This window comes from Coenobita brevimanus, chromosome 28 (assembly GCF_032717465.1).
Source record: "Coenobita brevimanus isolate Jiangsu-jjx chromosome 28, ASM3271746v2, whole genome shotgun sequence".
NCBI lineage: Eukaryota > Metazoa > Arthropoda > Malacostraca > Decapoda > Coenobitidae > Coenobita > Coenobita brevimanus.
This window is the reverse complement of record NC_136981.1, coordinates 1,664,780-1,683,091: the sequence shown is the minus strand read 5'-3', so window position 1 is coordinate 1,683,091 and position 18,312 is coordinate 1,664,780. Positions and strand designations below refer to the sequence as shown.

Below are 18,312 nucleotides of genomic sequence, written 5' to 3'. Positions count from 1 at the left end.
CAGAAGCAGAGGCCTATTACTTCACGAAAACTGCCAAAACATCTCCATTCGTTCAGATCTGGCCTTAAATCTTACTCATGTATGGTTAAAGAAATGACTTTCTGAAGGACTGGCCCCATATCATTCTGTCCAATGTCGTGAGATACTATTATGGTACTCAGTAGTTCGATTCGTAGGGAATTTTCGTTAAAAAAGAGTAAAATGGCTGGATTTGTAGTAAACTTATTGGAACCAAACTGGTCGTTAATATTAATCACCAATATATCATCCTCAGTGTATCTTTAGGTAAAAAAATAAATAAATAAAAAAGCAGAAATAATCTAACTCGGTGGCTCAATAGACAGTGCATAGCCCTAACTGTACTGAGTCAAAGTTACTACTTTTTTATGGTGGACCGTCACCAAAATTTAGCTCCTTTAATTCGATGGCGTACAGTATTTTTGCATTTTATTCGTGTTACTGCTAAGATTATTTATTTTAGGGAATATATTTCCGATCTGTAGGGGATAGACATGACGTTCATTAACCCTCATCGTTACAAGATGCCTCACGGAATTCAAATAGCATCATCATGAGATAGCTAGAATAAACTTTAGAGCACGTCACCGGATTCAAGGGGTTGACCTTATACTTTCGTAACTTTTTTCTCTCTCAAAAAAGAAAAAAGAAATAGAGCCAAATTCAAGATCTGTTCATTTCGAGATGCGTTTTAAAGACTGGAGGTCATAGGCAACAGCAAGTACAGACAGAGGAAGACAGTTCCAAAGTTGACCTGTTGCATACATGAAGGACTGAGAGTAACGGATAAGTCTTGCATTAGAAAGTAGGACAGAAAAATAATTAAAGTTTATTGCTAGACGGGTGATAAGTGCCCGCCGTAGCAGTGGAGGGATGCAAGCAGACAGTTTATAGAGGAGCAGTGACCATTAACGTAGCGATAGAAATGATCCTTCCGCTTGCTGCTGTTTTTCTCTGTAACTTGGTGGAATGTCACAGGCTTCCGTGTCTTTTTGCCCCTTAATTCACAATAAAGTACTTCCAAAGTATTATTAGGCATGCTACATATTCGCAGGGAAGGAAGGGAAATAAAGAGCCGAATATATAAGAGAATGCATGACTGACAAAGCACCAATGATAATTTAGAGTATGGGCTTATCTAAACCCTAACTGTGCGAACACTATAACCCTGGTAGTTTGACGTATTTATTTGAATCAGTGTCATGATGAAATGTTCAGTTTTAAGTAAATCACTGCAAATACAAATCCCTCTCTAATTACGGAGTGAGGAGTAACACTGAAATGTTGAGATGCTTTGCATAGCCAAATTTAACATAAATACTCTCTTTGTTCCCTCCTCACGCACAGGTCCTGAGGGTGTACAAGGTCCTAAGGGTGAGTCAGGTGAAGACGGGCAGCCAGGGCTACCTGGTGAAAGAGGGCCTCAGGGACCACCAGGCCCACCAGGCTGGGGCAACGCTGGAGTTGATGTAAGTCGCACCTGCCCTTTCTTCTCCACCCCCTCACCTGCTTCCCTTCCGCTACTCACACACCTGCCCTGCCTTCTCCATTCTCTCACCTGCCTTGTGTTCTCCGCCCTCTTACCAACTTAGCCTTTTCCACCTACTGGCTTCTCTGGCTTTACAGTTATACTGTCAAGGACAAACGTTCGCCTACTAGTACACTGTGTCTGCTTCATGGATAGCGCATGTCCGTCACTTTGTGCCCTGATACATTATATAAAAAATCATCATCTATGAGTACAGAAACGTTCCAGGCCTTTCTCAACTTAATAATATTAGCCAGCAGAGATATGTGAGTAGAAGTGAGAGAAAGTGAACGTTTGTCCCTGAGTTTATCAGTATTAGTATTCTCCGGTGTTCCCTGACTTTTGTCGGTAATGATGTATACCCTTGGTGTGCATATAATGAACGATTTTATTGTTCATAAATCTGCAACTAATGTGGTACTAATCACTGGTGTAAGGCTGTGAAATAACATATGTTAAACTTTAAAAACTAATGTATTGACACAGTCATAAATGGATCAGCTGGACAGACTATATATAGGATTAAAAACTCTCCTCTCTTGCATTCGTATTTTAATCACTTGTTCTGTGTTTACTGCTAATATGTAATTCTAAGTATATACATATGTGCGGATGAAGGTTATTCTGTGTCAGCAAGCTTTACCGGTTCTGCTCTCCCCTTCATGCAGCCATTGTGGAAACCTCGCACCATGTTCAAGGTAAAACTCAACATTGACGAAGGTAATGGGAAGATGCTACATCATAGTATATTTCTTATTCACTTAGTATTACATTTTGGTATAAGTATGTCGTATTATTAGAAGAAAATGATCCTAAATGTATATCTAACCCCTCCAGTCCGAAGACGAACTTTCATTATATTTTTCCTATGTCCAGACCGTTCTATTCAGCTTTGGAGAGGCATTTTGAACAGGATTGGTCAGATATAGCCTTAGTTTAACCCTTCACAACAAGGGTACTTCAAAAAGCTGAATAAAATCGTCAACAGGTAGCATTTAGAAATCAGTACACCATCGGATTGAAAGGGTTAATGAGAGCAGTATCTGTGTCACTCCATTTCGGGTATAAAAGCTGCGATAAACTGAGGTAAATTCCAATAGTTAGCCAAGAAATTACATGCAGCCATTTCTAATTGTAAGTCAGGAATGTGTCCCAAAATATTTTTCTTACACCTGGTACTGTAAATTGGAGGACTCTGGTAAATCAGTTAAGCAGGTGTCGGTGGGAATTAAACAGATTTTTTAAATTAGTATTAAAGGAGGAAAAGAAGATAACAAGAAAGGTGTCCTATAATGAGGATTTACTGTTGTAGCTATGATATTCAGAATAAAATGATAAAAAGAAGTAACTTTAAGTTGGTAAATGGCGATCTGTAGGAACGAAAAAAGTCGAGAGTTAGAGCAGTGGAAATGAGTTACTTGGAAGAAGCAAGTTCAGCAGCGTTGAGAGACAGACAAATATGGAAGTAAAGGAGTGATATAGTGTTGCTATGGATGCGTTAGAAAGCATCAGGAGAAGTACCTTGAGATGTTTTCGCCATGTGGAAAGTAGAGAGAATGAGAGACTGACTCGGAGAGGGTATGTGAGTTGGAAGGGTGGAAGGAGAAGACGAGACATGCGATGAGATGGAGGGATGGATGGAGAGATATATGAGAAAGAAAGAGAGGGCGGGGGGGTGTTGAGGAGAGGAAAACCGGATGATGGAGGATAAGGTGACAGAGGTGATTAGTTTGTGGCCACTCTTTACGAGATTAAAGCGTCTGGTTATAGATAGGCAGACAGACAGACAGATAGATAGACAGATAAACAGATAGACTGATTAATGAATAGACATGCAGTGGCATGTGGTGATGTGCCTGTGAGAACTGTGAAGTCAGCATCTTTTCCACTTAATCTAGAAAAATTCATTTCCACTTAGAGACAGTTTCTAACGTTATTGACAAGAAATCTATAGAAAAATTATTCACTTCCACTTGGAGACAGTTTCTTACGTTATTGGCAAGAAATCGAGTGATACTCCTGTGATTATTATACGGTGTGTTGACGTGCTTTCTGTCATCAGGTGGACGGTGGGCTGGGTGTTGCTCCCGCTCGCCCAGGAACGCCGGGAACTCCTGGACAGAAGGGAGACCAAGGAAACTCAGGACCTCGAGGGGCAAGGGGGTATCCTGGACCTAAGGGGGAACGGGGTGAGATCGGCAGGAAAGGCATCAAAGGAGAGCGGGTCAGATTTCTTACTTTTAAACTGTATATATATTTTTTATTATTATGCGCATCATATATGTTACTTTTTCGTAATATGCACATCAGATATTTTCTTCGTATGCCGAGTAATCTGTTAGAGGAGCGACTGCTGTTTGACTGTGTGTGTGTGTGTGTGTGTGTGTGTGTGTGTGTGTGTGTGTGTGTGTGTGTGTGTTCATTCCCGAGGTGATTTTTTTTTTCCCTGCAGGGCCTGGCAGGTGAGTCAGGCCTGCCAGGTGCTAAGGGTGAGCCTGGCATTCCCGGCATGAACGGCGCTCCGGGACCTCCAGGCTTTGATGGTGTCCCTGGCTCCCCTGGGACGAAAGGGGAGAAAGGTAAGATGCTGCACAAAATTAATTATACTAAATGTTAAAGAAGTAACAACAAGAATCTAAGCTGCAGCACACTTTACCAGAGTGACCAAACCAGAGCAAATACACAATCCTTTGAAGTTACATTATTACTCTATGTATTTAACCCTGCTTCTTTCAGAGATGATGGATACTTTTGTCTTCATGATTTTGTGAATTTAACACAAAAAGTTGTCCTGAAATGGAAGTGTGATAACAAATGTATTGCTCATTTCTTTGAGCCCCCATTTGTACTTTTTTGTGCGTGTTTGTGTCTAATGAAATGTATTTTTTATGCCACTTGACGGTGGGTGGCTTGGAAGTCGGTTTTCAGCTCCATGTAATATCAGACATTTAGATATCTAATCTTTTAAAGCAAACACTCAGTCAGTATGGCAGAAGTGGAATGGGCCACAATCATTTCAAACTATAGTGACTTGCTGTGACATACAGTCAACAGATTAAAATTTGGTTCCTGTGTAAACCTGCTGATCTGATTACACTAAATATAAGAGAGGTAGGATATGCATTCTTTTAATAACCAGTTATTTATCATGCTTCACTGTTGTTTGGCTAATCCTATAAAACCCATATTTACAGTGTATACAGTACTCTCATGGCCGCTCACCACCGCCTACCATGATTCCAGCTCACTCCATCCATTTCTTTTTCCCTAACTACCACATGTTTACCCTCCTGACACTTTCGTTTTTACAGGATATTATGAAATATACCTTCACTGCAATCAAGTCATTATTCTTTAAGACCCAAATTCATGTGGTATACTTTCCTGTCCCAACCCGAATTGCTCAACATGCTTGCAGCTCATCTCGACCATTCCTATGTCACCACGCCCATTTCTTTAACTCTACTTTGATGATTTCCTGGTGCGACTTTGGTCAAGTTGTCGATAAAAGCGCTTGTTATACTATTGCCCAGCCAAAGCTCGACTGGTTCCTCCCACTCCCACACCCCTCTCCCATGTATCTCTCCACTCCATCCCACCATCTCATCCTTGGTCTACTCCTCCCCTTCTCCTCCTCCACTTCTCACACATACACTCTTCTATTCAGTCTCTCACTCTCCATCTTCTCCAAATGGCAACACCAACTCATCCACACAAACACCACAAAGCTCCTTTACTTCCTCATCTATATCCGTTTTACTTCAACCAGGCCTAATATTGCCATCTCTCCATCATGAATTCTGAGCTGTAACAACATATTGATACCAGAATATGATACTGGTCACAAAGAAATGTTATGGAAAGGATGTTGGGCCATGACACTGTCTTTTTATAATACTGAGTTCTGTTAAAAAAGCCACAAATGGACGAAAATTTAGGTCAGGTTAGGGCAAAAGAACTATAGTCTTATAGGGTTAAATGCTGGTGATGTGGCTTGCAGGTGACCGTGGAGAACCGGGCGTGGGCGAACCGGGGCCGCCAGGAAACCCAGGCGGCCTCACCGAACAAGATCGAAGGAGTATCTTGGACGAGGTGAGATTCTTGGCTGTATTCTCGTTGACTTTGGAGGCTGTCTGTAATAGATTTGTTTCGCCTGACGGAACTAGGTTACTCCCACACCTCCACTACCAAGTCGTGGTTGCAGGAAATTCAGTGAGCCTCAGTTATGTGGTGGGACTGAATCTCATTGGTTCTTAGTCAAATTGACCCTCTAATCTGACTAGATATGATCATCAGTTTAATTTAAAAGGACTTACTAAGCTTAATAAAATCGTCCGCAGACACCAGCCCACTGGAGATCAGTGGGCATAATTCTGGTCAAGGAATTATAATACAGAATATATGACGTGTCTCGCTTGTACTGCTTTAAGTAACTTTCTTTTTGAAGAGCACAACTACCATGTATTAGGAATCGCTGTCATGCTTCAGAGCCCTATGTATTTCTGTTTCGTTATTCGTCTTTGTGTTAAACAATTAAAGGAACTGAGTTTCTACTGAGGGATAGTCTGACTACAACTGACTATCATATTTATGATTATCAGCCGAGATAGCGAAGCTGGTATTGTTTTCAGTTTATCTGTGTGTGTCTGTTGGCACGATGACTTCGGAACAGCTCAAGATATCACAAAATTTTACAGGTGTGTCGTATGGATAAAAATCTCTTACGAGTTCGAAATTGGTGAAAGTAGGTCAAGGCCAAGGTCATATTCTGAGCCGCGCTAGACATGTATTGGCTCGCGGCTGGTGTGATTCCTCCCTTGGGGGTGGGGCCTCTAGTTTTGTTCCTTCTTCTTCCTCCATGCGACTTTATTTAGCTTAGATAAGACCTCGTGTATTGAAGTAGTTGAGATTATTCGTATCTCTACGAGCGTGAGAAGTGTTGCTGGCATTATTTCATTTTCAGCTCACAATTGTTCGGATCATGAGGCTGGATCTCGGTTGTTATTGCACTGCGACGGAAGTTGTTTAAGGAAAAGTGGTTTGAATCTATGAGACAACGTAGGAAGATGCATGAAAACAATATTACGGGAAATTATGATCCAAAATTGAAGTAGCGACGGGGTGGAGGGCGGTATCAGTTTCAGTCCTTAGCTTTTCTGGCAACAAACTGTGTCTAGGTTATTACTGATCAGTGAGGGAGGTGTTGGAAGGAAATGTTGTCTGAACTGATGAGACAGAGCTGCACAGTACATGAAAAAAAAAAAAAAATGAATGGGTGTTTGTGGGTCGTGACATTATCGTCCTTCCTAACATAAGGAATCATGTATTAGACAGAAAGTTATGGTAATCGAAAAGTAATAATAGAAAATGAATAGATTAATTTCAGCCCCTCACTGTTTTTCTTTTTCAGCTTATTAGTACACTGGAAGACAAGACTGGCGGCCTGGACAACAAGGGTGGCAGTGGCTTCAACGTCTGGAATACCCCTGGAGGTCTGCCATGGCTGGACGGTAAGCTCACACCCTTGCAGTCCCCTGGGTGATCAGAGAGAATCGTATTAACCGTAAGTGTCCATTCGTAGTCCTACTTTTGCAGTGACTACCAGCGTTTTTCCATTATGGTGTTGTTGGTGAGGTAATGCATCTTTCTTTACGGCAGCTCAGTCCGTCGTAGTCCTTTACGTACTTAGAGAGAACCGCAATAACCGTAAGTGTCCATTCGTAGTGTCAAGTTTGCAGAGACTACTAGCGTTTTTCCAGTACGATGTACCTAAGTATTGTACGGTGTTCCTGGTGACGTACTGCTTCAAACTTTACCCTTGCTCACTCCGTCGCAGTCCCAAGGATACTTAGATAGAATACTTTTAACCATGAATCTCCGTTCGTAGCACAGCATTAGCAGAGTACCAGCGTTTGTGCAGTGCGGTGTTTCTGGTGAGTGAGTTCTTCCTGCACTGTGCCTCCTCTTAATGTAATTATCACGATGCTCATAACATTCTCTTCTTGTCCATGTGTTTCACCTTTGTTATGGTCTTGCTAGTGATTATATACTGTATGTGCAAAATATTTAGTGGCAGATGTATTGTTATTTTCTGTGTGGAATGTTCTCCTGTAGATATTAGCCATAGTTATGCAGTCCTTACTGTTAAGTTCTGTTAATAATCTAAATGAAATATTTCCAGAAACCTTGTTATTTTGGGCTAGCATGATTCATTATTAGAAAAGTTTTCTGGAGATGCTTATGTGTCAGGTTTATAGCACCATTGCCTCTATTAAGTATATATATGTTTATATAAATACCTTATGTATATACAGTACAGTGCATTAAAGTAGGCCTAATGATAGTGTTAGTAATTAGATGCACAACTGCAAAAGCAAGTCTTTTCGATATACATCTTGAACAGTAGGCAGCTAAGGGAACTGAGGCTCGATTGCTGATCAGAGTTCGTGACATTTCATTTCTGTCACTGGTTGTCATTTCCTCCCACACCATCAGGAACAGATTATCATCTCCGTATGAATGAACATGCAAGGGTGAAACCCCAGGAAGTTCAGTGTCTCGTTGTATACACGTAGTCCTTATCAAATATGGAAGGGACACTCAAGACAATGGATTGCCAAAGCTCGGCGGAAACTGGGGCATGTTGTTACTGTATAATATTTAGTACAATTTCCCTGAAAACATAAATAGGTTGGAAGATTTATGAATGTGCTTTTCTACCTTGAATATTGCATATTATTATGCGATGGTATACATAGATATACCGTAATTTTTGTTGTGTACAGTATTCATATGAGAATTCGTATAACTTTAATGTTACCTCCATTATGTCGTCTGGTCCTGATGAATCGAAACTTATTTGAATATTTGTTTATATTAGTTTATATAAACAGAGTAGCAGTGTTATTTGTCCAGAGAAGCTTGAGTGTCAATTGTATAGTTAAAGGATGGGTTGCACTGGATGGCTTCATTACTGTTACTCTTTTACCTATCTCTAGGTGCTTATAATTTATTTTTATTTTCCATATTTTGTATTGTTGTTGCACTGCAAGCTCACATAAACGTCATGCACAGTAGCATTAATGAATACTGTAGGTTTAGAAGAAGTAGCAAATCAATTGCACTATTCATAAAGCATGACAATGAGTTGATGTCACACAATGCCAGTTATCTACATATCAATTGTGTTTTGTTACTGAATGATTGTTTTGTTGCTTGTTAGCAGCTGACATGGGTCGTCAGTGCCCCTTACAACAGCTCTTGAGGGTATAGTGGTTAACACTTGACTTCAGTATATATTTGTTAACCTCCTCCGTTGCTTGGATCCACTGCAGTGCCCGACGACGAAGACTTGAACTTGGAGGGATCAGGCCTGGTGGAGTACAAGCCGTTCTACCCAAGTAAGTCATCAGGCCAAAAATTATTACGTTGTCACCCTTTTCTTGGCCTAGGTTTCAGAACTTTTCATCCTCACACATTAATCCCATAAATGTTATCTGTCTTAATGCTCCTTAAACAGTCGTTAGGCATAAATCTATTTTAAGTAACATAAAATTTCTTAGTTCTGTAACATATGCCTTCCAGTTCTGCACTATGGTAAGTTTGCAAGATATGACTATGATTTTAAAAAATGTTCTACATACTTTTGTGGAAAATATTCTGTAACCTTTTGTGAAAATATTCTTTATATTACTAGAAAATGACAAGGTTATGATGCTGCATCAGTCAGTATTAATTTTTATATTCATCACTATTTCTATGATTTACTGTCCTCATTTCATGTATTGATTTCAAGAATGGTACTGTCCACAGCTTTTCTTACCTTTACCAGACTAAATAAGGAAAAGAAAATGTTTTCAGTACAACTATGCGATCAGTTTCATTTCTTTTGTTTTTGTGTAATAAAAGTAGTCACACAAACCTACAAATTCTTGTAGCCAATTCAGATCGTGCATATCAAGTCCAGATAGCATCAATAGTGACTGTAAATATTTTGCTTTCTTCCTTCCTAAGTTATATCTTGGCCATACACGATGTTTTGGTACAGTTCTCTCGTTATTACAAAATAGCGAGTGAACACCTTTCACCTAAATAATACTGTATATGAATACATTCAAAGTAGCCTGGAACTTTCAGATATTAGTTTCAACCTTTAATTGCAAGATTCTCTCAGCTGAACGTAATTATCTAGTGTTAACCTGAACTACATTCTTAGGTGCACCTTGGAATTAAATTCTAGGGCTGAGTGCAAGAAGGGCCAATGTCAAAAAATGAGGTTTTGAGGAAAACGCATTTAAAAGTTTGCAGGCTTCACTAAAATTCAGCTAAGAAGAATAGACATAAAAGTAATTTTTTCATTATTGTTTAAGCCAAGTAGCAATCACATAGTGTCTTTCCAGTAACTAAAAGCTGCATTGCATTGTAAATAAAAATAATAAACATATGTAAAGAATATTTTCCTATGACATAATTTTTTCTTATTCAATAATAATTTGCATATTTTTTAAATAAAATTATTGTTACATGTTTTTAACTGAATATTAAATTTACCACAGTGTAATTTCCTTATCTTAGGTAATATTTCCATTGTTTATATAAAAAAAATTGATAATTATATATATATTTTTTTTCATAAACATCATTTCTGATTTGAAACATTAGCCAGATCTCCAAAAATTTTAAGACAATCATTTTTCGGTGTATGAAGACTAATGAGAAATTACACTCTGGTGTCATCATCTAAATAATCATCATCTACACCATCTGCTGCCTGTAAGCTCCTGTAGAAATGTCTGCTTCCAGCAGAAATCAGAGGAAGATCAATCAGGTCCTTCAGCTTTTTAGGCGCAAGTTTCCGTGGTCCGTCTTCTAGTTGTGTTATAGCATCCTCCCTAAGACTCTGGCGACATTGGCCTTTGTAGCACTGAAAGACCTTTATTTTACAAGCTCCCTGGTGCCCTTGTCTCCATATGAGCAATTTTTGACATTGGCCCTTCTTGCACTCAGCCCTAGAATTGAACTTAGCTTAAGTTTGATTAAATTTGATGTATTTTGGGTGTACCTAGAAAAAGGATTCCTCAAGGTAGTTATTAAATCCATACCGTGATAGGATTGATCACAGTTAAACAACTCTTCAGATGTTCACCAAAAAGAAAAAAAGAAGAAGAAAATTTGAAGCCTAATTAATAGGTTTCTCTCAACTGAACAAAATTATTGGGCGTTAGCTTCAATATAAATAAAAAGTTGGTACAGTGTGAAGGTTATAAAAGAGGAGTTTCTTACAGAGGCTGGGTCAGGCCTGCGAGGACCCCCTGGACCCCCTGGACCAATGGGACCAAAGGGCGTGGATGGAGGGCCAGGGTTGAAGGGTGTTCGGGGAGACATCGGGCCTCCAGGGTTGCCAGGCAAAGATGGGGCACCTGGACCAAAGGTAAACCAGACTCCCTGCCTTCCTCACGTGCTATAGTCCGTTTATTTCAACTTGGCAAAACTGGAACTTGCCCCATGTAACTTTGAGCAATGGTTGTGTGAATCAGGGAATCATGTTATGTTCATAATCAGCACTTCTAGTAACATTAATCTAGTATGGTACTATGGAGCTACAGATTTATTTTGAATAGTTATGCGAGGTTGAGAGTGACACGAAAGGCTAAATGTAACTAAATAAGTAAAGATCTGTAGCATTACCTTTCCTGCAGATCTATCAATCAGTCAGCATTATAGGGGCTGTGTATTTTTGCCAGGAAACATAAAATGGGCTGAAAACGACCAAGACAGGCATGCACACCGCTGTATAATGCATGCACTAGCTGCTGGAAGCAATCACCCTTTATACCAGAAAGGGAGCATCTTGCTAAATGTACATGCAAAGTTTAACACCTTCAGCTTGGTGACGTATTTCTTATCTATTTATTACTACCGTCAGACAGCTCAGGAGAGGCTTTCAGGCATTTAGCTGGAAGGGTTATGTATGGCCTTCATTAATCCTTTTACCACAAGAGACCTTCCTAAAGCTGAATAAAATTGTCCAGTCGAAGAAAGATGATCCCACGAAATATGTCACAGAATTCAAGAGGTTCAGTAAAATAGAAAACATAGTGTTATTTGTTGGATATGGCATCATGAAAATTGCTGCCCGTTATCCAGGAAGGTCTGCTGATGTATCTAATAAGTCATGATGGGTGTTGATATTTGCTCTCAAGATAATCAGGCACACAATTGATAGGTGGACCCAGGTTACTGTGTATGAATTTGGTAGCTGTAGAGGACAAATATGTTTTATAGTTTTGATTTAACATCAGTTGTATTCCCCTACAGTTCCCTTGCAGAATTTATTTATCATGTTAAATGCCAGCACCTTAATTCTCCACGTCACGTACTATCTGAAAATATATAATTACCTTGAACTATAAGGATTCACATGATGTTTCTGATCACAGGGTGATTTGTAGCCCAACAACTTGTAACACAATTATATTCCGTACGAGTATTCAAGGTTACTAATGTGATATACCACGAGTATGGCTGTCGAGGACAATCCTATTACAGTATATGTTTTTACAATATAGTGTATGTAACGTTTAATAATTGCATGATTACAAGCGTTTTTCTCTTCCCTGCTTCAGTTTACAAATAATAAGCTTGTTCAGGACAAGCTTCTGTGCAAATGACATGCAGAATGGCAGATAATTTTGAGCTAACCTAATCAGCTTAGGTATTAAATATATGCTAAGGTTAATTTCCCCTGTGGAGGGCGACCTCGGCGTCCGAGGTGGACGTGGACTCCCAGGCGAGGTAGGACCTATTGGACCAATGGGACTAAAAGGCGACAGGGGCCCTGTTGGTCCCCCAGGACCAGTCTCCACCCTGGTCCTGCCAGACGGCACTAACGTCACTGTAGTCAAGGTAAGGCAGAACTCAGGTACTGTACTGCAGGTGAGTGGCGAGGTCGCGTTACCGGCCAGTCTTCTGTGAATATTTGGGAGCGTCTTGCCTCGCTGATCCCAGTCTGAATCAACATTGAAGAATTCCAGTAATGCACAAAATTTTCCTTTATATCACATGAATTAATGACTGCTAATTGAACTTAATTTTTAGACGTACAAATACTTCTTTGTCAGAATAACTGCTGTAGCTATCAGTACTTACACACGCTAAATTAGCTGTAAGCAGGCCTCCAAACAATGTAGCATTGCATTTTTATGAAAATTCTTAACATCTCGTGTGCACTTAATACAACTGCAGCATTCTTCTTTCAAGATGCCGCAATGCAGAACCTAGAAAGTAATAACAAAATGACAGTTGCTGATATGCCAACTAACATGGCAGCAGAAGACTGGCTGGTGCATTTTAGAAGCCAGTTATTGCACCTTGGAAAAGTATTGATGCATATCATCGCGTGACAATCTTGTGACTGCAGCTATTTATGGTGATGCGACCCCATTATTTGTGGCAGCAAATTCTTAATCAAGATATTCATCGTTGTCTCCAACGCCTTGCTCCCTCCTGTGAACCTCCGACAATAGATGACCATTCTTGGAATTCCAGTTGACAATCAATTTCATGCTGAGAATATTAAAGCTCAGAAGTAAATAACTTGAATATAGCAAAGGAACATGAATTTATCTTATTGTTTTCCATTGTCTTTTTTTCCTCTTTATGAAGAGAATACACATAACCGTACCAGTACATTGGAATGTGCTTCAAAGTTATTGTCTTATATCAGTGGTTCGACCGTATTTTTTGCACAGTCCGAAAAGCTTTCCCACCCCAAAAATGAGTTAAAATCTAGTATTTCAGAAAGGTAATGAGTATTAATAATCAACGACGTGGGTGTCGCATCACCATCCCATCCATATATTTAAGACAATGTGGAACTTAGTCTTACAACAGGACTGTTTTTGTGCATCTGCCTCACCAGGTAATATTTGCTGTGACTGTGTGGCCTTCAAGCACCTGCGTCATGACAAATAGCCAGTCATATCGTAACTGAGACAAATTTTACGTATAGACGAAGTCAACGTTACTATAACAGTTATTGAAACATTCATTTTTTTCACTAAATTTCCTTTTCCTTCCCAACTAAACTGATTCAGGCAAGCACAATAGATACTAATAGGCATCAAGTAATAATGGTGCACTATCAGACACTCACTTTGAAATTTTGCCTTACCCTGTGGCCTTGACCTTTGCCAGTTCTCCTCAATGCTGAATACCATCATCCCTGGCATACCCTGAGCCTCTTTATCAAGTTTGGTCTAAATCAAACAAATGCTATTTAAATTGACCTTACCATGAGACGTTGGTCTGTGGCCTGTTGTTCTAAATTTTGTAGGTCATAAGTCAACCACTTGTTTAACTCTTAACCATTCATCAAACTTGGTCCAGTTCATATCAAAAGCTATTTTGTTCACAGAGACACATACGGATCGAGCTTTGACTTTGCTCTGCAACCTTGACCTTTGACTAATTGTTCTCAAAATTAGCTCCCTCCGTGTTGGCGTTACCCTCAGTCCTTTACTAAGGCTACAGTTGACCCAGCGATACCCTATTAACCCCGAAACATCAGGTCAGCCCCTTGGCTGACCCTGAACCATTTCATCATATTTTGTCTAAATCGGATCAAGACCGTTAAAGTGGACCCAGTCATGTAATCTTGATCTCTGATCTATAGTTCAAAAAAAATGAAAAAAGTCAACCTCTTGGCTGGCCCAGACAAGGTCGACTAAAATCCAACCAAAATTGTCTGAAAATACTAATACACTACAGTCTGGTCCCTTACTTCCATATAACTCGGTCCCTTCCTTATATACATAGTCACTGATATAGTAAGATGGCCAGACGGTTGTCATTACCCAACAGTAAACTCAGATGAAGTAAACACAAAATGTGCAAAACACACACACACACACACACACACACACACACACACACACACACACACACACACACACACACACACACACACACACACACACACACACACACACACACACACACACACACATCAATGTATCTATATCCATTTATATACCTATATCTATATCTATCCGTTTGTCTATCTGTCTATCCATCTATCTATCTATCTGTCTATCTACCTGTCTATCTATCTATCTATCTATCTATCTATATATATATATATATATATATATATATATATATATATATATAGATATAAATATATATATATATATATATATATATATATATATATATATATATATATACTGAATGTTGTAGAGCGCAATCAAAGCATTTGCCGAGAACAATCTCATAAGTTACTAAACCCTACCATTTTTTTTTTTTTTTTTAAAGAAATGGCAGACATAAGGGTTGGGATCGTGTATTAATAACTATAAGTGAAGAGAAATGGCAGACATAAGGGTTGGGATCGTGTATTAATAACTATAAGTGAAGTTTTGTACTTTGATAAATGTACTACAACAGCCAAGGCCAAGTTCATGTTTCAATAACTGACATTTACATTTTTGCACCTTCTCTGGTATGACAAACATTTACACAGAATACGTAATGTTGACATTATAATAACGTAAACTTTGACTCATGGTACAAGCAACGGCATTCAGATGCTTCTCAGCTTTTATTAACTCTTTTAACAAGAAAAAGAAAGAGCTTTTCTGCCAGTGCATTCTTTAGTATTAAATTCATAATTTACAAGAGTAGTTTGGTCGGTGTTGTAGTGATAATTTCTGCTATAAATGTATTATGGAGAGTAATAATGAGTATGTCAGTAATTCAGATTTTCCTTTTTTCAGGGGAAAAAAACGTTCTTTATGCATCTTCCTTTATTGTTACTAAACTGACTTTAATTATATTCCACCACCGGCCAAAATAAACACCATATGAGAGCCAGAAGATTGTTTGGTCCGAGGGAGATGTTTGTGTCTGTCATGGGGTGATGAAAGATGAGAAGAATGATGATACAGAACGCTTCAAAGAATGTTAACACTTTAATGGGGAAAAAAAATAAAATCATACTTTTCTACGCAAGTACATATGGAAACTGCTTGACTCTTTGAAGCGATAATCATAGCATTTATGATTACTTTTTTTTTTTCAGTTCTGTACCATTAAGAACGTTAATTCAATGTACTTGGTAACATATTTTCTGAAGTACCACGTATACTATATGTGTAGAAATCAACGAAGGATAGAGAACTGCATAAGTATTACGGTGCAAAGCTGAATGTGCTGTTTGTTGAATAGATGTCATTGCGAAGTCTAATGTGCGTGTGTTTGTGTCACTTTGTGAACTATTGGAATATTCGTAAGTTTAGATTTTTGCTATGGATTACAGGAATTATGTGAACCTTGAGTACACGGTGATGCAACTCGTGATGGTTTAACAAAATCAATATTACTTGATAATCTCTCAGTTGAAGAGATGTTGGCTTCGGATACAACGTTTTTATTAACTGTCGGGAAAGTGCAAGCGAAAACATACTTGGATAATAAATAAAAATGGAAGCTTCGTAACTTGTATGTTGTTGGAAAGAAGTATCATAGTCTGAAAGACGCAGCATCTTCGTAGGTAAAAAAAATAATAATGATAATAATGCTGCTGCTGTTGCTGATGATAATAATAATAATAATGATAATAATAATAATAATAATAATAATAATAATAATAGTTATAGTAACGATGACGATAATGGTGATGATGATGATGATGATGATGATGATGGTAAATGAATGTGAGGTTTTACGTGGAGTTAACTGCAATGGAATGGTGAAGTAAAAAACACAATACTGTAGTTAGAATGGAAGAGTGATGAGGAAACAGTGAAAGAGTTAAACCAAAATGAAATGGGTGATGATCAGTGGCGCAGTCAGAGAGGCGGTCAGGGTATCACTGTTCATTCCTGACGTACGCCTGGCCACCTAAGATTTCGGAGAGAATGTATCACCGGACCCACATATAGAGATCTTGGGCCAACCCATAATTAGGCTAGGTTATCTCCTCTTTAACTCAATGAAGCCGGGGACGTCCTTTTCATTCTTGCCATCGCCTGACAGTTTTATTCAGCTTAGGATATTCCTTTCAAACTGGTGGGGTTAGCTACAGCCTAAATAAATCCCTTTGAATACGGTTGGCCTTTCCTAAGTTGAACAAAATCATCTGGTAGCAGCAAGAATAAACAGCAAAGGACGTCACCCGATTTCAAGTGGTTAAAATCCTAGCAACGCTCGTGCTGATGAAGAGGGTACCGACTGGTGTGTGCCAAGGTGCGGGCGGTGGGGCGGGGCGTCACACTCACTCCCAGTGTTTCAGGGCGCCAAGGGCGACAGAGGCAGGCGAGGCAAGCGGGGGCGTCGAGGTAAACCGGGGCCACCTGGGCCTCTGGGTGACCTTGGCCTCCCAGGGTGGCCGGTAAGTGGTGGTGGTTGCAGTACTAGACGTCTGGGACAGATAGTACTTGCATCTATTTTACTAAATAGCTATGTAGCAGTATCCTCACTGTCTCTGAGGTCACTGATGTTCCGTTAATCTATAATATAACAAAGTCAAGACAGAAAAATAACAGAATTTTACTGATATTGTTTATGAAGACACTACAAATTTAGCTTTAAAAACAACTCATTACAGTATATCTGTTGACTCGTTCTACAACCATCCAATATCGTGTAATGTTCGTTTCTGAACACATTCTCATCAGTCGCTGACATCAGTGGGGCCAGAGTGAGCTCCTCTAAATATGTATGTACAGAAATAGAATAGGTATCATAAGTTAAAGGTTGTGTGTATATATATAGTTTTTTTTTTTATGGTTCTTGGTGTATAGTTAAAGTAGGATCCTTCCTTCCACTTAGTCGGGTATGATATTGCCAGTTCTCGTTCCAGTCTGTAAATAGAAATATAGAAAGAAAATGTTATTAATAAGCAAGTTAGCTGAAGAATATTTCCTGTACATTGTGTTAGTGCCTTGTCTTTATGCTATCCCAACATAATGTAGGTATTTACAATACTGAAGTACTAAGCTTTCAGCACTCACCTAACTTATACTGTGTATATTTCTCCCTACTGCTTTCCATAGAATGATACAGCAATAGTAAGTACAAGCAAAGTGTAGGTGCAGTGTCGGAGCTCTGGCCTTGAATAAATTCTTACTCCACACTGCACAGAGTTGTATGTTGTCATTTAAAGGTGTTGAAAACATCTTCATTTTATCCAAGAGTTTACAATTACAAGTCCAGGAGCATGGTTTTGGGCTGCTGCTATATCATGGCAAGCCACATTGCATGAAATGTTCGTCTTGTTGCCTCTGCTTTATGTTTGTGTAAGAGATGAAGGAGCTAAGACCTTACCTAATGTTTGACAGTAATAAGCTGCTTAATGCGTGCATTGCTTTATGTTGCATTATGCACTTCATTCACCGATTTTGTTGCAGGAATAGTATGCACCTGATTATCGATAACCCAAGCATTTTTACAACTGAAATCTGCACTGCATAGCTGAAGGGCTATTCGAATTACTAATTTCTATCACTGTCTTCAAATGTTTATTCTGAATTATGAGTAATGAGTAATAAAGTTTATAGACTCCAGTCAAGCAATAGAACCAACTTAGGAGATCCCTTTTCAAGGTCTGAAGATATTCTTCCTCTAAATGCGTCTTCAAATTTAGTTACACTGGAAAAAAAAAAAAAAAAAAACACTTTCGAATACAGTTTGCTTGCCATTGATTTTCTGAAAGAAAAATTAAAACTGTGACATACTCTGAATAATGAGCAAGTATTATTTTTGCG

The 18,312-nt window shown here is 39.0% G+C and overlaps 1 protein-coding gene across 2 annotated transcripts in view; it reads left to right on the top strand.

Moving 5' to 3' along the window:
- LOC145394785 (uncharacterized) overlaps positions 1-18,312 on the top strand; it is a 259,600-nt gene that overhangs the window by 228,117 nt on the left and 13,171 nt on the right. The window contains exons 10-18 of one of the 2 annotated variants that reach the window (XM_080268565.1): positions 1,366-1,487; positions 3,609-3,770; positions 3,999-4,125; positions 5,547-5,638; positions 6,957-7,056; positions 8,881-8,946; positions 10,831-10,976; positions 12,299-12,451; positions 16,839-16,937. In XM_080268565.1, coding sequence (XP_080124691.1) covers positions 1,366-1,487; positions 3,609-3,770; positions 3,999-4,125; positions 5,547-5,638; positions 6,957-7,056; positions 8,881-8,946; positions 10,831-10,976; positions 12,299-12,451; positions 16,839-16,937 — 1,067 coding nt within the window. The remainder of the gene's footprint in view (positions 1-1,365; positions 1,488-3,608; positions 3,771-3,998; positions 4,126-5,546; positions 5,639-6,956; positions 7,057-8,880; positions 8,947-10,830; positions 10,977-12,298; positions 12,452-16,838; positions 16,938-18,312) is intronic. The other variant, XM_080268566.1, reaches the window with a different exon arrangement.